At 40.4% G+C, this 23,650-nt stretch overlaps 1 protein-coding gene across 5 annotated transcripts in view; it reads right to left on the bottom strand.

Annotated features, from left to right (window-relative positions):
• The window catches only part of ADGRV1 (adhesion G protein-coupled receptor V1), a 295,085-nt gene that overhangs the window by 5,578 nt on the left and 265,857 nt on the right, over positions 1-23,650 (bottom strand). For all 5 annotated transcript variants that reach the window (XM_040542002.1, XM_040542004.1, XM_040542003.1 and 2 more), the window contains 2 exons: positions 4,978-5,169; positions 2,899-3,076 (listed from right to left, as the gene is read on the bottom strand). In XM_040542002.1, coding sequence (XP_040397936.1) covers positions 2,899-3,076; positions 4,978-5,169 — 370 coding nt within the window. The remainder of the gene's footprint in view (positions 1-2,898; positions 3,077-4,977; positions 5,170-23,650) is intronic.

The raw sequence follows: 23,650 nt of genomic DNA, 5'->3' as shown, positions 1-23,650 counted from the left end.
CCTCAGCCAGCCTCATGAGTGGGAGCTCATACCTGAGCACAGCTCAGGCTGAGTTGGGTTAGGAGTGTTAAAAACAGCTAATGTGGTGCAAAAGTGCCTGTCCCTGCTCCCCCAGGAGCTCGCCTACTTCCAGATGAGGAATTCTCAGCTGGAATTAAGCGCGGCCTAACGAGGTGGAGGAGCAGTCCAGGCAGGCATCTCACCCCGATACCTCTGATCTGTGATGGGGAGGAGGCTGGGGCTGGTGCTCTGAGCAGAGGCACCAGACCGACTGTGGGGTGGCCCAGGGAGAGGAAGAGGGTGGGGGAGAGGAAGGAGAGGGAGAGGAAAAGGAAGAGGAGAACTCGGTGACCTGAGTCACTGCAGTTTCGTGTGAGAACAAATAGCGACACAAGAGAGGAAGGAGAAATGTGCAGCTGGGGGGTCGGGGGCAGGCTCCCAGCAGTGGCTGCGAGCTTAACCACATCATAAATTCCCTTCAGACCACGCTCCATGAATGCTCTAACAGCATAAGCCTGTGCTGAAACACAGACATCCCTCTTCCCCTCTCCTCTTATCCCTTCTCGTTGCTTCCACGCCGTCTCCTGCCCCATGCCACCAGAAGCACCTCAATCCCTTGGCCATGCACTGAACTGAGCTGGAGGGCAGGTTTGACTGGTAATAACAAAACATGATTATGATTTCCAGTTTCAGAGAAACTCAGTTTTGTGTTTTTAAAGTATGTGTTGAGACGCAGCTTGTGTCTAAGGCACTAGCTGATAAACATTTACTTTGGTGGTTAAAGCTGCGCTAACCTCAGTACCTCCTCAGTTCAGCTTGTTCGAACATATGTGGGGATGGAACTAGCTGAGGGAACTGGTTTTGCTTAGATACAGCCTTTTTTTTTTTTTTTTGCCCCATAACATTGCTAGGGACACAGTTTGGGCACAAGAATAGGTACTGGGGCAAAAGGGACAGGATCTAGATGAATAAGTAATGCAAACAGAAGTGTTTCTCTCAGATTATGCCCTGAGGTCTCCACTTCAAATCTTATGAGCTTCTAAAGGCTCACAAGAACAAATTATAATACCAATATAAATATTAAAGAAGACAATAGTAAAAGTTAGTCAAAAAAAAAAATATCAAAAAATGGTTCTAAACCTACTTCTTTTAGAAGGACTGGAAACAAATGAACTTTGGTGGAGCTTGAAGATTTATTAAGAAATCATCAGATGATAAAAAAAAGTTGTGGTGAGTTATGTTAACCATTTAACTACTGATGTTGACTAGTTTGCTCTTCATGGTTTAAGATTCAGCCATTCACCCTGCATAGCATTTACCCCGGTGAATAGGGTAGCTGATGTCAACTGCCTGCTTAAGTACTAACCACCATGTGAAGCAGTGGGAGTGCTGAATTTGAATGGCTTCCTCTGCTGTTAACATCCTGTGAATTCTCTGGTTTCTGTCACAGTATTCTGAAAGGAACATAAAATTGAAAGCTATCTTCTTTGGTATTTAAAAACAGGTTTGCACCTGTAAGGTTATGCACCCAGATTTAAGCAAGTCTTGCCCCAAATCCTTAATGCACAGCAGAGTATAAGTAGCCTGCAAAGTGTACAGGAAAATCAATAGGTAAAACAGAAATTTTGTTACTATCTTATTTCCCAGCTCTAGCCCAGTTATGAATCATCCAGTTTTCAACATTTGAAGAGTTTTCTGCTATGGAGGTTGGCCTAAGAGATAAAGCCTTGTGAATGTGCTGAATAAAGCTCTCTTCATTATCATTCCAAGTCTTCCACCCAGTTTGACTGTTTTCAGTGGTGTCACTGAGGAGGATTACTGGTAAAGTGTCAGAGTGCTTAACCTGCTAATTTAGACAATACCTTAACGTTGTGCCTTGCAAGAATCCCAGAGGCTCAATAGCTTGGTGAGGTTGTCCCCAGGATCAAATCCTCTGGTATTTCACCCATGCCTACAGGGGGTGGGCTTGGTCTAGCATCTGCTAGATCTTATTGGGTGATGCTCCTCAGTCTTCCTGGTCTTCTTATCAAATGTTCTCATGTTTATCTATCTTTGAATCAGTTTTTGCTTCATTTCTTCCACCTAATGCCATGCCTGGCTGCCTATTTATGTCATCGTTTGAATAACCTAAAGTTTCACTGGTTGGGTGGGTGAGATAGCAGAAAAGCAATCCCTCACCAAGGGTAAAGCTGGGGATTTTGAAGACTTGACCTCTAAGGCCATTGAGAAGACTGGCTACAAATGGTTTCTTTTGTGGGTGTAGTTTGAGCATGGACACCCGGAGTGGCCTCCCCCAGGCTTTGTTCTCCAGCAGCATGGTGAGCTCATCACAGGTGGCTGTTGTGTTTGGGCAGAACTCTATCTAGCTTATTTTTCCAGCATACATCATTTTTTTCAGGCCCAAATGCATTTTTTGACAGTGTGGAATACAAATATTTTGTCCTACACTTTTGGGAGCATCAGTATTTATGAAATTATGTTTTTTCTTGCAAGCATACACATAAAATGAAGATCAGCAACATACACATACTCTACATAACAACTCAAAAAAGAAGGGAACAGAAGACAAGATGGACAGTCTCTAGAGGCAGCTAGCTAGCTGTTTAGGAACTTGTGAGAAAATGTCAGAGCCTCCAATCTGCTGCTACTTTCTGCAGATCTGTGTATCACCATGACTCAAAACATATTTTTGCAGAGTCCTTCACTGATAGTGATAGATTGTCTGCACAATATTTTTAGTTTATAGAATAACAGTCCAAGACAAAACAATTTCAGATGATGTTTTTGCTGGTAATCAGATTAAATTAACAGCAATTGGATCTCATCAAACAGTGACACAATTAGAGTGAAGAACAGAAGCACAACAATCTTTGAGGAACAAGAAGAGGAGTCACTCACCAGTCTTTAAAGCAAATATTAGGTCATCAAACTCCTGTGATTCCTCATCAGCAACCAATGAGCTGTTACTAAATCCTCCGGAAGGGTGGAACACATTGCCGTTTTGTGGACTCTGCTTAAAGGAAGCACTAGCTTGACTGGCAGGCTGCAAAGACGCCCTCTCCCAGTCTGCTGGCACCTGTAAAGTTTAAAAGGACATAGAAATGCAGTAACCATCAAAGTTACACTATATAAATGATTTACATGCCTGCTATATTGAGACAACAAACTGGAACCTACAACCAGAGTTGAATTCAAGATCAGATTTGGAGCCAGCTATTCTGTCACTTCTGTGGTGAACAAGGTATCCTAATTTGAATAAATAAATAAGTACATATATTCAGAAAACTCAATTACAAGTAATTTAATCTTGCACTTGTGACATCTGCCCTACATGTCTCAAACATTTTGCTTTTTCTTAACGTTGGCCCCTGCTATGGAGAACTTTTAAGTAAAAGCACTGTCAGTCACAGTAAAAGCACTCCAGTCACAATATGCTCTCTCTCCTCTCTTTGAAGGTGCTGGTGTACAGCCTGACAGTTTTTATATCAACTTTGCTATATTTCCTCTGCCACTTCATTCTGAAGTGGAGCTGCACAAAAAATCAGAATTTCAGTTCGTGACAAAAAGGTGTGGGTTTTTTGGGGGGGAAATCTATCTCCTCCATAATTGTGAGGCAAATCCAGAATACTGAACTCTAAAAACGTATATTTTATGACAATCAAATTATATTTTCTTGGTCCATTGCTAATCTGCTGTTTAGGAGGCAGTAATATCTCCTATGAAGAAAGGCTGAGAGAGCTGGGGCTGTTCAGCCTAAAGAGAAGTCTCTGGGGTGACCTCATTGCAGCTTTTCAGTACTTAAAGGGGGCTTATAGAAAAGACCGAGAGCAACTTTTTGCTCATTCAGATAATGACAGGACAAGGAAGAATGGTTTTAAACTAAAAGAGGGGAGATTTAGATTAGATGTTAGGAGGAAATTCTTCACTCAGAGGGTGGTGATGCACTGGACCAGGTTGCCCAGAGAGGTTGTGGATGCCCCATCCCTGGAGATGTTCAAGGTCAGGTGGGATGGGGCCATGGGCAACCTGATCTAGTGGGTGGCATCCCAGCTCATGGCAGTGGGTTTGGAACTAGATATCATCAAGTTCCCTTCCAACCCAAGCCATTCTATGATTCTATGAATACAAAAGGTTGCCACATAGATCTGAGAGGCTATGCTGTCCAGTAATCCAGGGAGTCAGGCACCACCTTAAGTGACATTATGAGATGCCTAATACATTTAGCAGGCTGCCAGGAGGCAGCTGAGGAGCTTTAACATCCTGACAAACCTACAGTCAAGCAAGTAGAGAAAAGGGCAAAAAGAAATGCTGGTTGAGCAGCTTGGTTTATGAAAAAAAAAAAAAATATATTACTATGTCATGTTCCTTTGAAATAATTGGATTCTATTAAATCAGCTGGAAATTCTCCATCTCCATCAACACGCAAATGTACCTAGCAGCAAAAGTCACCTTAGTTTACTGCAGGTAGTGAAAAAGAGATACTCTCCAGTTCCAGCAATGAAGGAATTGAAAATCATCGCCCTCAAAATTTCCAGAGATTTCACACACTATGACTTTGGAAAATTAGTGACTTAAAACTCGTCCAAGCCCTATGGCGAGCTGAAAGAAATGGCTTGATATTTTGATTCTTCGTGACATACTTCTGACAACACTTTAACCAATCTCTACAACAAACTGAAGACCCAAGTAGAAAAGGGAAATTCCCTAGATGGGATGTTACCAGAGACTGGTAAGTTACAAGAATATCACCATGGCTACGTATAACATTTCTTGTGGCAAAAAGAAACATTTCCCCTATTTCTGGGTGTCTAACCACAAATAAATAAATAAATAAATAAATAATTTAAAAACAAGAGAGAGAAAAAAAATAGAGATAATTATAATAATTAGCATCTCATTCACTTAACTTCAGCAGCACCACTCAAACCTCCACATACATTTTCAATACACAAGGCAATGACTTTAGAGCACTGTTACCTCTTCCATAGCACTGATGAGGTTCTGAGTGGACTTGCTGATCTCCCCACCTGCAGCTGGCAAACCACTGCCATGTGTAAAGAAAGCAGATCCTGGAGTTGTATGTCCATTCATGTCTACAGTATAACTTGCTTTCACGGGACAACAAAGTTGGTTGTGCAGGATAAAATACACCACAAAGACATAAAGACCCTGGAACATGGGGAGAGAAAAAGAACATCAGTGTTTGAAACGAAGGAAGCTTAGAACAGATTTTGAATGTGGTCACAGCAAGGTCCTATATGCTGTGATAGATGCCGGCCCTTACACCATCGATCCATGCCACTAAGGGCTGCAGCCAGTTTCTCTGGAGTCTAGGAGAAGATGGCACTGTCAGTCAGAGACCTGGAAATTAAAAGTAAGTCCTGTGGCCTCCAGGTAAACACTCTGTCCCCATCCCATCGTAGTCATAGAAAGTGAACAGTCATAGAAAATGATTATTTGGTTGAACCCATATAGTTGCAAGGCAAATCCAACTTCACGAAAACAAAAGAGTTGAGATTTACAGTAGTCATAATGGTGAAAACGTGGTTGCAAGGCAAAGCCAATTTCACAACAACAAAAAAAGTTGAGATTTACAGCTGTCATAATAGTGAAAATGTGGTTACAGGCTGCATTTACAATAGGATTTGGCTGCTGGTCCCCAGCCACATTTTTTTTAAAACTTTCTTACTGAGCTGCTGGCTCTTTACACTTTTGCCCCAGCTTCAGTCTCATGCAAACTGCACTGCTGCTGTGACAGAGACCAAGCTGTAGCTATAAATTATATTCTCTATGATACCCACTAATTCAACACTTTCATCTGTGATTGACATAAAGGCTCTACTGTATGTCTCTGCAGTTCTTCTTTAAAACTTGCTAATTTTGACCTTTAGGCTTAGCCAAGAAGAGTATTATAACCATGTCTTTTTTTGCATAGAAATCCAGTGATTGAACTTCTGACTATGAAATCTTTCTTTTTCTCTAATTATTAAATTGCACTAATACTGAGGGGAAAAAAAAAAATCCATTTTGATTAATGAGCCAACCAAGTTAATAATTAATAAAGAAGGGGTTAACCAGAAGTGTGCATAAAGAAAACCTCATGATTGTTGATTACTGCAGTACAGTTATGTTTGTCTTGTTTTTTGTATTTCATGTTGTCCTCTAAACTCCTGAAACCAATTGTACTAAACAGAACAATTTATTAGAAAGGAGCCCACTGGCATGACAGTAATAACTGGGATTATAAATAGTAAGGAGTTTCATCTAATTATATTTGGGAATTCCTAATGGAAGGAACTTTGAATGTATGTTGAGACTGCAAATACCCAAGATATATGCTCATCACAAATTCCTATAAAACAGGCAACGTAAACAATGCTTCATGGTTCACAGATTCATAATTTCTAATGCCAAAACTATTTGACAAAATGGTTTGTAATAGCAGTTCGGTCCGAAGTGACACATAGCAGAAGCTAATGGGATTCAGTGGGAATTCAATCTCAGCTGGTGAACTCTGGAAATGCTCTCATACAGCTGCTATAAACACAGACAGCTATATTGCTCTGCGAGTGCATTTTTCTTAACAGCAAACAGGAAAACAAAAGTGTTGAAACCGATTCTTTTAAAAAAACAGTTAGCCACTTTTCCAAATAGCATTTTTTTTTTTTTTTTTTTTTTTGTCATCAGGATTTGGAGCACTTCACTGAGAGACTCGCAAAGGGAAATTATTTCTGATGTATGTAAATACATTCCAAAAAAATGATGTAAACACACATTGCACTTAAGAGACACTAAAAAGGGACTAAAATGTCCTTTCGTTCTATAAACAACTCCAAGAACTCTCATGTAGGTCAAGCATAATGGGTCCAGCAAGTGGATTTCTTTTAATATCAGTCATTCGATGGATGTGAAAAGGGTAAGAATTCCAAGAAGAGCAGACAGCAGTGGTGACAGTAAACTCCAGGTTTCAGAACAGCCTCTGGCACTCCCATCTCTCAGGACCTGGCCATAAGAGGTGCACACATGTTTTAAGTGGTTTCATATTTTTCGAGAAAACCCATTAACTGCAAACTCTGCACAGCCATCTTTCAGAACCAGAGGGACATAGGGCACCACTGAGGAAGGCTGATGCTGTATCACACTCCTGCGCAGCCCAGAGTGCAGACACTCACTCCCAAAACAAACCCAGAACACAGCACCGAAATTACTTCTTCAACTTTGATTTAATTCTGTGTGCTCCGGACAGTGCTATTCCTGTGGAACTATGGCTATGCCAGCACCACAAAAGGCGCTTTGACAGCCAAAGCATCCTTTGTACCTCGTCCTCCCACCTGTTGTCACTACTTCTGCCTTCACTGCTGGGACGCAGACCTCCCTTCTCCCGGAGGCAGGAGCCAGCACCACGCAGATGCGTCGGCTCCCAGCTGGCGCCTCTCATTTCGCTCCTGCTGCAGCCCTCGTTTCATTAATCTAGATTTAGAGAGAGGATGATCAGATGTGATCCGTGGAGTTCAAATTGTGTATTAACCTTCTCTTGTTTCATAGTAATACACTCCTGTTGCAGGGGAGCGGGCATCAATCACAGAGTAATTTGCCAGTTACCCACAGCACGTATTTTCCAGTTAAAGGTACTCAGACACCATCCTGTCAGGCCAGGCCCAGTAACGAGCTGCAGAGAGAAGACCAAAAGGGACCCGGGGCTTTGTGTGGAATGATCTTCTGCCATCTCCCAGGCAGCTCCTGAATTGGAGGCTGAGAAGGAATTTCAGCATCTGCGGCTCAGAGAAGTCTCACGTGTTGATGCTGAGGCTGCTCCTCTGAGTCCTTCCGTAATGAGGGGGACGTTGTTTGACTGGTCTAAGGTCAGGAGGAGACACAGACAGGTAGCTAACAGAAGCACAAATTGCTTTGCTCCCACCCTTGCAAAGTGTTACGGCACAGACTTACAGACAGCAGCTTATGAAAATATTGTATCTAAGAAAACCAACACTCCTAAGCAGGTTACATATATATATATATATGTATATATATATCACTTACACAGGAACTGTACTGCTGTGTAGATGATTACTTGCTTAAGTGGAAAAAGGATGGATCCTTCTTTGACCCATACAGATCTACAGAATCACAGAATCATAGAGTCATTATGGTTGGAAAAGACCTCCAAGCTCATCCGGTCCAACCAGCTCCCTACCACCAATGTCACCCACCAAACCATGTCCCTAGGCACCATGTCCAACCTTTCCTTGAACACCCCCAAGGACGGTGATGCTACCACCTCCCTGGGCAACCTGTCCCATCACCTGACCGCTCTTTCTGAGAAGAAATGTCTCCTCATTTCCAACCTGAACCTCCCCTGGCACAACTTGAAGCCATTCCCTCTAGTCCTATCACCAGCTACCTGTGAGAAGAGGCCGACCCCCAGCTCCCCACACCCTCCTTTCAGGTAGTTGTAGAGAGCAATGAGGTCTGCCCTGAGCCTCCTCTTCTCCAGACTAAACAACCCCAGTGCCCTCAGCCGCTCCTGACAGGACTTGTGTCCCAGGCCCCTCACCTGTTTTGTTGCCCTTCTCTGGACATGCTCCAGGGCCTTGATGTCTTTCTTGTAGTGAGGGGCCCAAAGTTGAACACAGCACTCGAGGTGCAGCCTCACCAGAGTTGAGTACAGGGGAACAATCATCAAGAAAACATGCTTTGTGGAGATGAGGTCCTGTGTTCCATTGTTGTGGTTTTGTCTGAAGTATCCAAAGGAGTTTATGGTCTTACTCTCACTACTCCACGTCTCTATCAGAAACCATTATGTTTGAATTTTGGGAAATCAAAACAAGACAAATGGTTCTGCCCAAACAACACTGAGCTCCAGCAGCCATAAGCACAAAGATGCCATGGACCACCCCATATTGATTGGTGCTTATTTTAGCACCAGCTACCAGATTGTTTACTTTGCACGAGCACAGGAAGCATGCATACATCCCAGCTGTCAGTCCAACCACAACTTCTACAGTCTTAATGTGTTTTTTCAAAAGCACTAGTTTGAGAAGTGAATTGTCCTTTATTATACTTTAGATGTTCTATGTTTGTTTTAACCTCATCCTTTAATACCGCAAAAATAAACTTAAAGTACTAAAAAAATAAGGCTGTTGGCACTGTAATGTCTGTTTCACTGTATCTGTCATGAATGTCTTTGGCCGTTCACACCAATCACAGAATTATAAAATCACAGAATGGTTTGGGTTGGAAGGGACCTTAAAAATCATCCAGTTCCACCCCCTGCCATGGGCAGGGACACCTCAACCAGAGCAGGCCCCATCCAGCCTGGCCTTGGGCACTGCCAGGGATGGGGCAGCCACAGCTCCTCTGGGCAGCCTGGGCCAGGGCCTCACCACCCTCAGTTATTAAAGGTTGGACTAGATGATCTTAGAGGCCTTTTCCAACCTGAATGATTTTATGATTCTGTGATTTAATGATTCTATGATTCAATCTTGTTTTGCATTTACAATGGATACTTGACCACCCTGATTGCCTCCTATGATGCAGTGACTGATTTAGTGGAGGGGTGGTGGTGGATCACATTTGCTTTGAGTTTTACAATTCTTTTAACACTGCCCCCCTCAGCATTCTGGTATGCAGGTCAGGACATTGTAGTTTACATGGATAAAGTACCAGATCTACAAAAACTTGAGCAAGTCCAGTGGAGGGCCACCAAAATGGTCAGGGGATGAAGCACGTGCCCTGGGATGTCATGTTGAAGGAACTGGGCTTGTTTAAAGTGCAGAAGGCTCGGAGAGGACTTAATAGACATTAACTGCTATTAGTCTTCCAGTTAACAAAAGGTGGTTTCCAAGAAGACAGGGATGAGAAGAATGAGAGACACTGGTCCTATGTTGAAATAGGGCAGGATCCAGCTGCATATAAGGAAAATCTATTACAAGGGTAATTAAGTACTGGAACAAAGTGACCAAATAAACTGAGAGGAACCTGTTCTCAGAGGCCTAAGCCCTACCTGTGAATTCAGCCTGGACCCTGCTTTGAGCAGAAGGTTAGACCAGACAACATCCTTAGGGTCCTTCTAAGCTGAGTAATTCTCCAAATCTGTAGCAGCCACAGAACTCACAGGAACACAAAAATAATCACTTCCATTAATCACCCAGGGTCTTGAACCAAGCACAGAATAACCACATTCAAAGGTCAAGATCACCGGCTCACAGCTTTTGACTGTTGTGGCTATGAGTGTTATTTAAAAGTACTGCTACTTCCAACCCTGTTTTCAACTAAAAAGCAAATGATGGCATGACAACATCTAATTTTACTGTGTGACCTTTGTAGGTAATATTACTCTACCTGTCCTTTTATCCTTAGTTTCAACATGGTCAGGAGTTGTACAGATTCACTTGTACAGATTCAGTTGTACAGATTCTGCCAAACATTCAACACTGATATTGCATGATATTTTTTTCGGTCTCTAGTTACTCCCTCCTTAAGTTGTACGTAGGAGATGAAGGGAGGTTCTTCTGGGAGGGTTTGGTGCATGAATGTGTGTGATGGGAATTCTAAGATACAACAGCTTGATTTATTTACTCTGTGGAGGGGTAGCTGCAGGAAGCTGGTAAATTATGGACAAACTCCCATAGCTGTCAGTAAAGCGGCAAAATAAATTTTACTCTTCCATGAGATCACATGCAGACCTGGTAGACTGATCCACAGAAAGCCTTCACTGTGCATTTGATGCCCATTTTCTCTCTATTTCTATCTCTCTATTTCTATCTTCATATTCTAATTTTGCAGGTTCCAGGATTGCAATATATCTAAATTTGGAAGTTGAGAGAACTCTGCTAATAGTAATAGGAAAGGATACATCAGACAGAAAATAGAAAAGGATACATCAGACTGTATCAACAAATCTCTTCTTTATCTCCTTTTAACACACTGAAAAAAAAAACAACCAACCAAACAAACAAAAAAACCAAGATGCCTACTGTCTCCCATAATTTTAAATTGTCTTGTAAGATAAAGGACTTTTACTGCTTTAAAGAACACAAACACACCAAGGCACTAGATTACTATTATTTTTTTACTGGCGTATACTTCTCGCATACTTTATACATATCATACTTCTTTCACATGTATTTTCATCTGTGGCTGAGATATTCTGTCCTGAAATTGCAAAACTTCATCCGTTCCAAGGAGAATTATATTCAGATAATGTGATCTATTTTAGAGAAATGGCATTTCTGTTAATAAAACTAAAGTATCTGTGCAGGACTTCTGGACAAGAAATGTCATTTGAACAACCCTAGTTCCTGAAACTACTTCACTGTTTACCGTCACTAACAGAAATTTAGTGCACTCTACATATGTATAATTTACTTCATACTTTAATTAGAAAAAATATTTAATCACTAAAATTTATTTAATTAATCACAAAAAGTTGATTTTTCCAAATGAGATCTTTTTGTGAAATCAAGGCTCATAAGGAAAGATAGTAGTGTGTGTTACACCATGGAAAGACCTCTTTGTCCATCTTGGATCATTTCTTTCTTACAATGTAGCCTTAGATCACCATGGCTACAACATCACTATTGTTTTCAAAGTTACACATTTATTGGTGCCTTGTGGTAAAACAACAAGAAATCGCACAAACAGATGTCTCCTCCAAATGAGGAGTTATCTTTACTCAGATCAGCTTTTGAGATTAGCTGTCTGTAATCACCATAGAGGAATTTCTGCATGATGGCTTGTGCTTTGGTTAGTTTCACTGTAGTTTTATTAATCTTATCAGGGTGAGATATAATCTTATTCTCTGTCTGGACTATGCCAATTTACTCTTGGCAACCAGTCTTAGAAAGTCCTTTGCTTGTCAGTTTAATGGTCAGGCCCCCCTTCTTCTCTGCTGCTCATGCTTTTCTGGGGTGCCACATGTGCTGTTGCCACTCTGGGTGGCAGTGTCTTGTTGGATGCTTTGGCACCTTAATGCCTTAGCTGACTTCTTGTTAACTACCCTGAGGATTTCGCTAATTTACTGGAACTTCTTACGCTCTGGACTTCTGTTTTCTCACATCATTTTCCATCGTTGGCCAGTCAAAGCCTGCTTTGGGTTAACACTGACTTACGTAACAGTGCCTACTGCTTTTGGGAAAATTACTGGTCTGATTAATCCTGATAATTTGCATGTTTTGCCATGTTCAAGAACTTAGAATTTACATAGCAAGAGATGACTCACAATGTTGAAGGAACCACGTTCAGGAAATCATGATCAAGGCCATTGTACAATGCATGGTATATACTTGACATTGTCTTTCCTAATCTGTTGGAAAAAAATTAGCCATGGAACTGAATATTCTTATACACATCATTAATGCTTACCAACCGACACAGGAAAAACATACATAATTCTCTATTTCTCCAAGTTGCAAGGCTAAAAATGATAAATCCTATGCACAGCACTTTTGTGCATGTTTGGATATTAAAAAGCAGACTTTAAAGTACATGTTATTTTTCCATATCTTTATCATCCACATTTTCTTTGAGAACAGCTTGAAGATCTCTTATTGGTGTCATGATGACAGAAGTATCATCTTAGTCACATGATACTATATCCTAAGCCATCACATAACATCTCCCACTCGCAGCTCTCCAGAAATATTAACCTTTGAAATGTAAATCAGATCCTTCTGTTTCAATCTAGTTCTTCTTAGCATTCAAAGCGACTGTTGTAAAAGACATGTCCTCAGCAATGCAACCCTGCCAACTGGTGATTATGTTTAATAAGTCAACTTTGGATCTGCTCTGTATCATCAAGGTTTTGACTGTTTAATTGCCACTAAGCACCAGTTTGCATGAAGTTACTATCATTCTTATCAATCACATTTTTTCTCTTATTTCTCGCAGTTGCTGTTGGGAACATTTGCTGCTTATCAGCACTTTGCTTCCTGATGTATTTACTTTCCATTTTGCTCTGTAGGATTTATCTCAGTTACAGCTGAAATTCTAAAAAAAATCACATTGAAATCAAAAGACAACAATTAATATAATGTAATTGAGGACTGCAAAACCCACACCATTAATGTGCCATGTTATAAGACCACTTGTTGAACCAACCAACCACCACTACCACATACACAAACAGAAGCCAGTATAATAAAATGGAATGAGAAAAGAATCATTCATGTATTTATTGTTAAATTAAAAGTGTATTAACAGGTTTGCACTAAGGTACAGTGATTTCAAGTGGTTTCTCTTGTATAAAGTTATTTTTGTCTAAGGTTATAATTCTAAAGACTGAAATATTATGGGTATGTTTTGTAATAATAATAAAAATTTTGTGCTGTGAATATATTTTCCCAATATTAGTGTGACACCTGAAACTTGGTCGAAACTGCCAAGTTTCTCTTTATGCAGAACCAGCTATGCCAAGTCCATGCTGAATCTTGCAGTTTCTACCCAAAGCCAAAGCCATAAATTCCTTTCTGCCAAACTGCGTTCAGCTCAGAATTAGTCTAAACTTGGCTGAGGCTTACCTGAAAGGTTCACAGACTTTGGGAAATCTTTAAAAAGCAGATTTGCTTGGATACTCAAGACTGACTATAAATATTTTGCACAGCTCTCAGCACACTTTCAGCTACTCCCACACAACAGTCATTTGTATCTCCTATTTCAGCCCTGCGAGGGGCAGAAAAGGTTTTTGTTTGTTTATTTGTTGTAAGACGACAGATTCAATCTTTAAAAGTGAGGTGTTCAGCTTGAAGATGCATTGAAAATACAGATGCTTAGCCAAGCTTGCCAGATGTGCAAACTGGGCTGGAATAAGATTCCGCTACTTTCTTCCAGTGCAGTCAGCCCAGAAACATCAAGAAAACCCTATTTTTATATTTCAGCCTAGCTGAGGAAGAAATAAGTACGGAGTCGAACACCAAGGACATGGCAGTGACAGGACAGGCATGGCCTATGGAGGGCAAACAGGAAAGTGTAAGCATGTAGAGCCGCTTGAAATTAATTTCTGCAGCTGTGACTGCAGCCCCTTGTCAGAGCATGCTGTGAGACTCAGCAAGTCATGCCAACCACTTGTGGCTGCAGGAGGTTAAGAACAGCGAAGTACAGAAAAAGCAGAGTAGCAGTGCATTGTTTCCCACCTCTACCCCATTTCTCTGCCCATTGCTTTTTTCCTCCTGCCTTTTTTTTTTTTCCATCACAGGCACCAGAAATCAGGAAGAGCATCCCTTGAAGTCCACTCATGTATCACTGAAAAACTTAGATTATTTGCCTATTGGTGAACCTTACACTAAAAAAAATCAGAAAGACCAAAAGCTGTATGGTTATTCCTAAAACATTTTTCAACTGCATTGACTTAGAAAAATCAAAGATCAGAATTTTACATCTAAGCTTTACAATATTTTGCAAATATTTGTGGCCATGCTTGTTCCTCAAGATCAACATTATGAACCCTGCATTTCAGCTCACACCTTGCAATCTGAGCCTGCTACTGTTCTAACTTCTCTCTCCAACAGGCAAGAAATGATGGATGAAAAAGACTTTGTCAAGAGATTTCCTGACTAACAGTGTTAGAGCAGTTAATTTTTTGCTTGTATCTGGGAGCAGGCTGCAAGCTACCACAGAAGAGCAATACTCAGGAGGGAAACCGGCTGCTGAGGAAGCTACATAAAGGGATCATACAAACTAGCAGCATACACAGGTCAATCTTGCCCATATACAAAGTCCAAGAATGTGATATTTCTGCAACTCATTTAAAAGTATTCCTTTTAGTATTATTTTTTTGCTAAAGCACTATTTTCTACTTACGCATTTTAATGAAAAATACACAGAGTTAAAATAAAAGAAATAAGGAATTGAAAGTGTGCATTGACAGACAGAGAGAAGATAATTTTGTGTGTACTGCTGAACATTTACTTGCTATTGCAGATAATTTCAAAATGGAGAGTTAAGTAAAGGCTATGAGTTATCACTGTGACAACTTTTTTCCTTTAATTGATTCTTTTGGTGTCATAGTATCTCTTATCCTTACAATTATCTCTTTATTTCCTGTTACTCTTTGATATCTGACTGAGGAATGGGATAGACCATTTATTTAGTGGCATTTCTCTGGAGTGCCATAAAAGAGTAAAACTGCAAGTGATTGGTGCTACTTCAGTAGCCATAAACAAGAAAACCGTAAAAAAAAATCTGGCTGGGAGGAACCCAAGTGTTGTGGATTACTGATAGAATTACCTCCCATATATACCTGCTGCTTTGGTTTTTTGGACAAAGCTGATGGGAATAAGGATTATTTTTACATTTCAGCATTTTCTGACTACTGGAAAAACTTTTCAGGGCTGCCACGGAGCCACAGGAAAAAAGTTCTGTAAGGACCAAAGTCTCATCAGCTTCATCCTCCTTTTAGTTAAAACTGACCCCAGCAAGTACCTTACCATAACATGGATTAATAACTATGTGACATGCTTTTTCTATCCAGGATAACAAAAGTGTAAGCTACTACAAGAAGTAGTTATTTTGCCAGAGAGCTCTGTGGTCTCAGAAGCAGAGGTCTTGCTGTGCAGGCCTTGTTGTTAAAGGATGAATATAGGATCCTGTCAGCAGTTTACGTGCCCTACTCCCCGGGATTTTAATAGAAATTACTGTAGATATTTATCACTTTTCTGCAGCATGGGAAACAGCAGAAGGCAAGTCTTATTTATAAAGCAGGAAGTTAACACTGTTTTGGTTAGGAATGCTCCTCAAAGAAAGGGAAACGTGGGCAAAAAAAGAGGGCAGGGACTAGACATTCTTCCATATCTGACAAGTAGGTGAATGAGAGTAGGTGGAGGTATAATGATATATTTGGCACTGTCACTGAAATCATTTACTTCCTGCCTTCAGATAATGAGCTGATTTTGCTCCCCCCCGGCCTTGCCCCCATGCCCCCAGTATGTGCAAGGACAGAAAGCTCAGAGTGAAAAACAAGAACCTCAAGAGTTAATGACAGCTTTTTTCAGAGGGAGTGCTACTCAAAGTAAAATCAAAAAAACAACTCATGTTAAATATAGATATGATTTCAGTCTCATATTAGAAACTTTTGGTTTGAGTTATTTTAAGGTCTGGTCACTCTTACATTTTCTGCTGTCAGGTTGCAATCTTTGTTTTTTTAATGGAAAAGTCTTTGGTGCAAAAATTTATGACGGGGCTTGCTAAATAGCAGCATTAGCACACTCAGTCAGGAATACCACTAATAAACCATGAACAAAAAGTGTGAAATTTACAGAAACAGGAAAGAGGATGAAATGAACATGGAGGCAATTCCACTGCAAGCTCTAAACAGGGACCATTCTCCTTCTGAGATAAGAACACTGGGTAGAATAATGGCCTCGTAATTTTAGCTATTTCTCTATGATTCTGCTTATAAAAAGCTTAAGTTAAAGCATACCAATGTAATAGCAAAGGATATATATACATATATATCTCAAAACAAGGCAATCAGAGCATTTCATTTCCATGCCTTGCTATCTTTATTGAATTTAGTGCGAATGAAGCTCTATCCATTGTCAGAAGCAGATAGGCTAAGTCACAAACCAATTTTTTTTATTTTTATTTTTTTCTGCTTGCACTTGGAAAACAAGAAGTTACTTTCCCTTTTGGAAATTCTCTGTAATGGATTAATGCCAGAAGTGACCTAAGATATGTTTGCAGCACAAAACAGAAAAATTTGTATGTGACCTGCTCTGTGACCTGCTATCTGTGGAGTACCTCCTAAGAGGAAAAAGTGCTAGGAGCTGTTGAAGGATGGACTTTCACATATTCTCAAAAAAAAAAAAAAAAACCACTCTCGGATGTTTTTTTTTTTTTTTTTTTTTTTTTTTTTTTCAGATTGGATTTTCCTATTCCTTAGCATGGCCTATATGTCCTTTTGAGGTCTCACTCTTCGTGTGAGGGCTGCAGATCACTGCCTCTTCTTTCCAGCACCCTTGTATGGCAATAACTGCTGGCTCTGCAGTATCGTGTTTTCTCATTGCAAAACCACCCAAAGTGTTTGACAAAGCTGTCTTGGCTGTACAGCAAAGTCCAACGCAAAGCAAATATGAGCTGCCAACTCTCAGCAAGAGGAACAGATGTGCATGGTCACTGAGGAAGAGAGCTCATGATTGGAAGTTGCCTTTCACTGATTTTTCTTCCCTAGTGCCCGCAGCTGCGGTGAGCCCTGGCAGCCCAGAGGGCTGGGCAGGACCAGGAACACTGACCTGACCATGCCCTCACCTCCAGGCTGCACACACCGAGGTGTTTATAGCTGCATTTTGGCCCCTTGTGGAAGTCAGCAAAGAAGATGGGCAGATAGGCAAACAGTGAAAAGCCTGGTGAGAGGCAAAAGCAATCTCCTGAGGGAACTGGAATGAAACTCTGCAGTAAGGCACATCTCTGTTAGGGAAACCTTGCCAGGCAGGTGGATTTCAAAGCAATTTCGTGTTGAACTGCTCAAACATTAAGCGTATAAAACCCAGCTGTGCAGGCAAGTACCGGGAGTCTCGTTGCCTGGCGTGGCACTTCCCACAAGTTAATGGATGTCTAAACCCACAGCACAACACTCACCGCACTGTTCCAGCGAGGGCAGTCGGACAGTAACATTCCGGATGCTTTATGTCCCCGCATCTGCGTCCAGCAGGGCGTCTGCTCCCCACGGGGACGGCGGTGTGTGCCACAGGCTCACTCCAAAAAATTCACCTAAATGCAATATAATGGCATGGCTAAACTGGCCAAGCCAGTTCCTCCAAGCACGCTCACGGGGAAACCCTAACCTCTCCTAGTTGCACTCCTAGCTTCTGCCTCGCTATCGCTCACATCTTGGGTTGGAAGCGTTTGGAAGCTAAAAAGTGCTCGTAAGTTGGCAGTGTTTTTTTGTTTGTTTGTTTTTGGGTGGGGGGTGTCTGTGTATTTTTTGTTTTGGTTTGTTTTTGGTTTTAAGCTCATTTCTCTGTTGTCTAAGACATAATATATATTTTCTGGGTATCAGAAATATGCATCACATTGCATTTACATATAACCATTGATGTACTTTAATACAGGTAAGTGAGGCACAGGCACAACATCTCCCATCAGCATGATTGCTCTTTGAGCACCATCAGCGAGTACGGCAAGTTTTAATGTAAAGATGAACTTCTATCTCAGGCCTCAGGTAACTCAAAGACTTTGGTTACACTTCACGTGTAATGCAGTATCACATTAATAGATGTAAAATTTGCGGCAAAGATCATAATTTTCTTTCTCCAATAAAAAATATAAACATACAGTGAAAATTACACTTACCAATATGAATTATTGTGTTATACTTGAGTTATATTTTTTCTTTTACTACAGAAACGGAATGAATAGATGATAAACTGAGTTTCTTAACTTGGGAGGGAATCTAGCAAGAAAATGAAAAAAAAAAATAATGATAGATGCAATCTTTCCAAACTTTGCTGAAAGAAACAGAAAATAAATCAGAGTCTATGATTTCATCTTATGTGTGAGTATCACACATACACCACTTCAAGTTCTGTGTGCAAGGAGAATGCTATAATAAAATCCACTAGGAGCATAAAAAGGATAAGAAGTTGCTAGCTGAAAACAAAACAAAAACAAACAAAAAAAACAACCAACCATGAAATTGTCAGTAATACTTTGGCCTATACAAGGATGTCATGAGTGGAAGACATTTTTATAATAGCCAAGTGGATGCTTATCAGGTGAGATCACTAATTACTATTAATTCTAAGCTAATTGGCAGAATCTGCCCAAAGATGCTATTTGTGCATGGTTTCTAATGGGTCAGTAAATCATTAATACACGCTATAGACATATTTATTATGTTTTGCAGATGTGAGTGTATGCAATTACAGGAAAGCTGGGGAGGGACTCTGTGTCAGGGGGTGTAAGGATAGGGCAAGGGGGAATGGCTTTAAATTAAAAGAGGGGAGATTTAGATTAGGTATTCAGAAGAAATTCTTCACTCAGAGGGCGGTGTGGCCCAGGCCCAGGCTGCCCAGAGGAGCTGTGGCTGCCCCATCCCTGGCAGTGCCCAAGGCCAGGCTGGATGGGGCTGGGGGCAGCCTGGGCTGGTGGGAGGTGTCCCTGCCCATGGCAGGGGGTGGCACTGGGTGGACTTTAAGGCTTCATGGCTGTTGTGGTCATTGCAGTCCAATCTGTTGGACTTTTACCAGTATTTTGTGCAACCAAGCACTCACCAAAGCATCCAATTAACCAAACCTTAATCACGGCACCTCCTGTGCCGAGGAGCAGGGATGCAGGGGAGCAGCGCAGCTGTGTGCGATGCTGAGCCCAGGCTGAGGAGCCTTTCCCTCAGCACTGCATGCCCTGGCTCTGCATCCTTGTTGACAAGGGTTTATTGCTCTTGGCTCCAAGGCAGATGTGCTTTATGTCTGTTTAGGATTATCTGTGTCGCACTGCATATACAGTGCAGATGTATTTCGAATGGCAGCCCAAAAATGTGGTACTCACACTTTAAGGAGGCACTAACAATTTTGGAAAGAAAATAAATAAGTCTTTACACCTTTTTCAGTATTTGTGGGATGTGCTGAAAGAAAGGTTTCACTTTCAATGAAATGACTACATTCTTCTCTGTTCTTGTTAGGTCACTGAAATCAGGATTTGATTCAGTTTGTTACTGAAAGGATCCCATAAAACATGACATGAGTCTAGTCCCACGACTCAGGAGGAGGGGACACCACAACCTCATGTCCTGCTTTCTTCTGGGATTATTTTTGCGCTATTGACTGCCTCAGGTCAGCAGTGGGTAGCAATGAAGACAGCAGTGAAGACACAGGCCTATGAAATTAACTTCTGATACACTCTGCTCAACAGCACTGGTGTGACGTTACTGAGTGGGACAGGACGAACATCCTACAAAACACTGCTGAAAACCACCCTGCAAGACTCTTCTATCCTCATACACAAAGTCTTTGTGATGACCAATGATGACAGATTCCCCTTTTTTATTTAAAAAAAAAAAATCAACACCAACAAAAAACACTTTAACTCCTCTCCTATTCAAACACTTTTTGGAAAAGCTGTAGTGCACAGTGTAAGTTACATTTGTATGTAACTACGATTCTGGGATTTGTTTTTTTTTTTTAGTTTTACTTCTGCCTTGTTTGTATTGGTACTGCACAAGAGGAAATTTTCAGGCAAGTAAGATAGACATCATTTAGTATTAAGTATTGCATGATTTCCTTCCAGTCCATGCTTGGCATTTTATCTTTTACAAATCTTTCTTACACAAGCTGAGCCAAGCCATGTCCGTAAAATGACTAACTGTGTGTGTTAATGCTCATTGCCAATGGAGAGGAGGGGGGCAACCTGAAGCAAAATGAAAAGAGATGTTTCCAGGAAGAGGAGGATCCCTATTTAAATCATGTTGAAATCTTTCATTTCATAGCTCCTTCTATTCTCTACTGTTACAGAGAATTAATGAACTAGTAGTCCTGTCTTTGGCTGCCATTTCTAAAATAGAATCCACTTGGAAAATAAAGTACTGGTGGCAATACAGACTGAGATTGGTAGTAATGTGGTTTAATAAACTGAGAACAACCCGAAACGTAAGAGCCATTAAATTTGCTTCCGGAATTAGCAAGCATGCTGGCCCTACACAAGTCATTTATCTTCCCATGGCTCTCATCCCAGCCATCTATAAAACAGAGATGATAATATCCATCTCAGGAAGGTATTCTGGAGACTGACAGGCTAGTGATATTTCATGCTGCTGTAGAGAGCATGACTACTTACAGGCCATACGAACTACAAAAAGGTGAGAGTCATTAAAAAATAATTTATTCTCAGTTTTTCAGATATTATATCCACGTATCTTATCATGATAATCTCCACAAGCAGAACATGACTATTTGTGATTGTTTTGAAATTTCTTTCCAATAAATAAACTTAAGATATGACACATTAGTGAAAATACTGCTTTTCTCAAGTCTTCCTACAAGCTTGTTCAAAATAAATGGGATGAGGTTTGTTTTCTTTTTTTTTCTACTAATATATTTTCTAAGAGGCAAAACTATTGAAATTTTTGTTAGTTTACTTATTTCTAAAATAAGCTTATAACGCATACCTTAAAGATACTTTCTCACTTAGTTTTCGTATGTCCTACAGGAAAGTAGGACAGCTACACATTTTTTTCAAGGGACAGGGAAAATAAAAGAAAATTCACATGTGAATCATGTGATCTGAGATAAATTACTCTTCAGACTCTTTCTACACTGATTCCTAAGAAAAACTTCAGCTGGTCCAAGATCTCATCATATCTCTTATTGCCTCACTACATCCTATCCTGTATTCTACCTGACAGCCATCTACAATCTGTTTATTTATAAAGCAAAACCCCTGTGGAAATGTGGATACAAATGATTTGTTTGTCCTTCTGAGATTTCCATTTTTAAGGAGAAAATTATAAAAGATTCTGAGAGAGGCAAAGAAATATTAGAAATGGTGCTAGCAGACTTTCTGCTCTCAGTGTATGCAATGTCTAGATCATTTTAAAAATATATATTCTTGTTTAAAACACAGAAGCATTTCTATTTAATAAGACATTAAGAGATAATGAGTCTAAAGACTAAAACGTTCTACTAACTGAAAACAAGCAGAAAGCAGGAACCTCACAGAAGTACAGTGAAGCATCCTCTGGAATCACACTTCTTTTTCTCCTGACCACATAAAAGGTCTTTGGAAACCAGTGTACTAATTGAGGTGCCTAGAGGTGGGGACTGACTGACGCTTTTTTGTTCACTGATGAAAATGCAATGACAGAATTGAAAACAAGCCAATAAGCATATATTTTCCTTTATGAAGAAAAAATTTCTGTCACATAGTTTGGCCTATTTGGCTGATTGCAGGTGGTTACACAAAAGCTAGTGCGAAAGTAACAAAACTTTGCAGGACAGCCAGTCCTCACAGTGAGAATCACTGTTTTTCTACTGTCTTTCAAAAGTTAATAATGAGAAGAAGGTCCTGCACCAGCTGCTGGCTCCACTCCATTCAGAAAGGCATCACTTTGCCTATTAAAATGCCAATTTTCTGTTTCCTGGAACTCAGATTATTAATCCTAGAGGTGCTGGGGCATAAGACACCCTGAATTTCCAAAATCCTCTGGTGGGTATGCGAGTAGCTGAGCGTATTTCAGGCTAAGTCTTACTATTTTCAGCCTGTTTTCCCACTACACATTTTCTGAAGCCCAGCCACAACATTAGGAAGTCTCTTCATTTGGACAAAGTGCACTCCAGTAGATCATGTGTTTTGTTTGCATGCATGCCTATGCACGCAAGCACATACAGGGGATGCCCCTGTCAAAACAAAGCCTTCTACTCACTCTGCTTTAAGAAGAAAGAAAAAGTACAAAGAACAAAGAAAAATTATCAGTGGGGTTACCCATTTTGCAACTTAGGATCTATTATATCTCTGTCACTAAAACTTTCCATGACTCTCTTGTAAAAGCAAAACAACACATCTAAAGATTTAAACAAATACTAAGCTGACAGTTTGAGTTGATTTGGTGCTTTTTTAAATCCAATTGACCTTTGTCAAGGCAAAGGCAAAAGAGCAACACTTGACATTTTTCTCAAAATAAAGAAAACATAATTTAGCAATTTTCATCCAACTGTGGTTAACTCCAGTTCCACAGTTGCTCAACTCTTTCCAGACACAAATGATTTGCAGTCCTCACATGCATTAGAAAGCTTCCTGAGAGAGTTGTTCCTAAGCGGTTATATTCAGATCTCACATTGAACTGTTGACACATTCCCCTTTGCAGAAAAAAAAATCCATCACAAAAATCCAGTATGAAGAGAAAACATTGGCAACATTGCACTTAAAAACCTTCAGACAAACTGACTATAGACTAAATGCATGACAGTACAGATAACGCGTTCTGTAAATCCATGATCCCTCTGTTAATGGAAGAAAATACTGAAAATCTCAAAGAATTTAGTGCTGTGAGATTGCAGCCACATGCAGTGCTTCTGAGCATGTTAGATATTTAACTGCTTGCCCCTACAAATCAGAACTGGCAGAGCAGTGTTGGAACTCAAAAAGTGGTTCTGAGTGAGGACCAACTCTGAAAAAGGACTGAAATCCCTAAAAAATGCCTCCTGAGAGACGGGATGTGTTATTTTGTGTGCAACACGACACGAGTGTTTTTCCACAGCTGCAGAACAGCATCCAGCTATGTGTGCACATGGCACAGATGAACTGCTGACGTGTAAAATACTCTCAGGCTCCTGAAATAGGATTTTCAAATCCCCAATCACCACTAATATTCTTTTAATGCTCATATCATATAGGAAATTCATCTCTTTGACCAATGGGCTCAGAACTGTGCAGAGGATTCCAAATAAGAATGTCACCAGTACCTTTTACGATAGCATTAATATCTTTGTTGGGTACAAAATTAGCATCGCGTTTGCATCTTTCAAGACTGCATCATGCTGGTGATTTGCAATCGTTCTGCAGTAACACAACACACCCACCTCAGCTTTCATTTTTCAATTATATATGACTAATCAGCTTATAGCAGAAATTCATTCACAATAAGTGTCTTTGGTGCGTAATTTTGCACTTATTGTTGTCAGGCCACAAAAAAAAAAAAAAAAAAAAAAGTTATTTCATTCCACAG

This window comes from Cygnus olor, chromosome Z (genome assembly GCF_009769625.2).
Source record: "Cygnus olor isolate bCygOlo1 chromosome Z, bCygOlo1.pri.v2, whole genome shotgun sequence".
In the NCBI taxonomy this organism is placed as follows: Eukaryota; Metazoa; Chordata; class Aves; order Anseriformes; family Anatidae; genus Cygnus; species Cygnus olor.
Note: the sequence above shows the minus strand (reverse complement) of the source record. Positions and strands in the feature narration are given on the sequence as shown.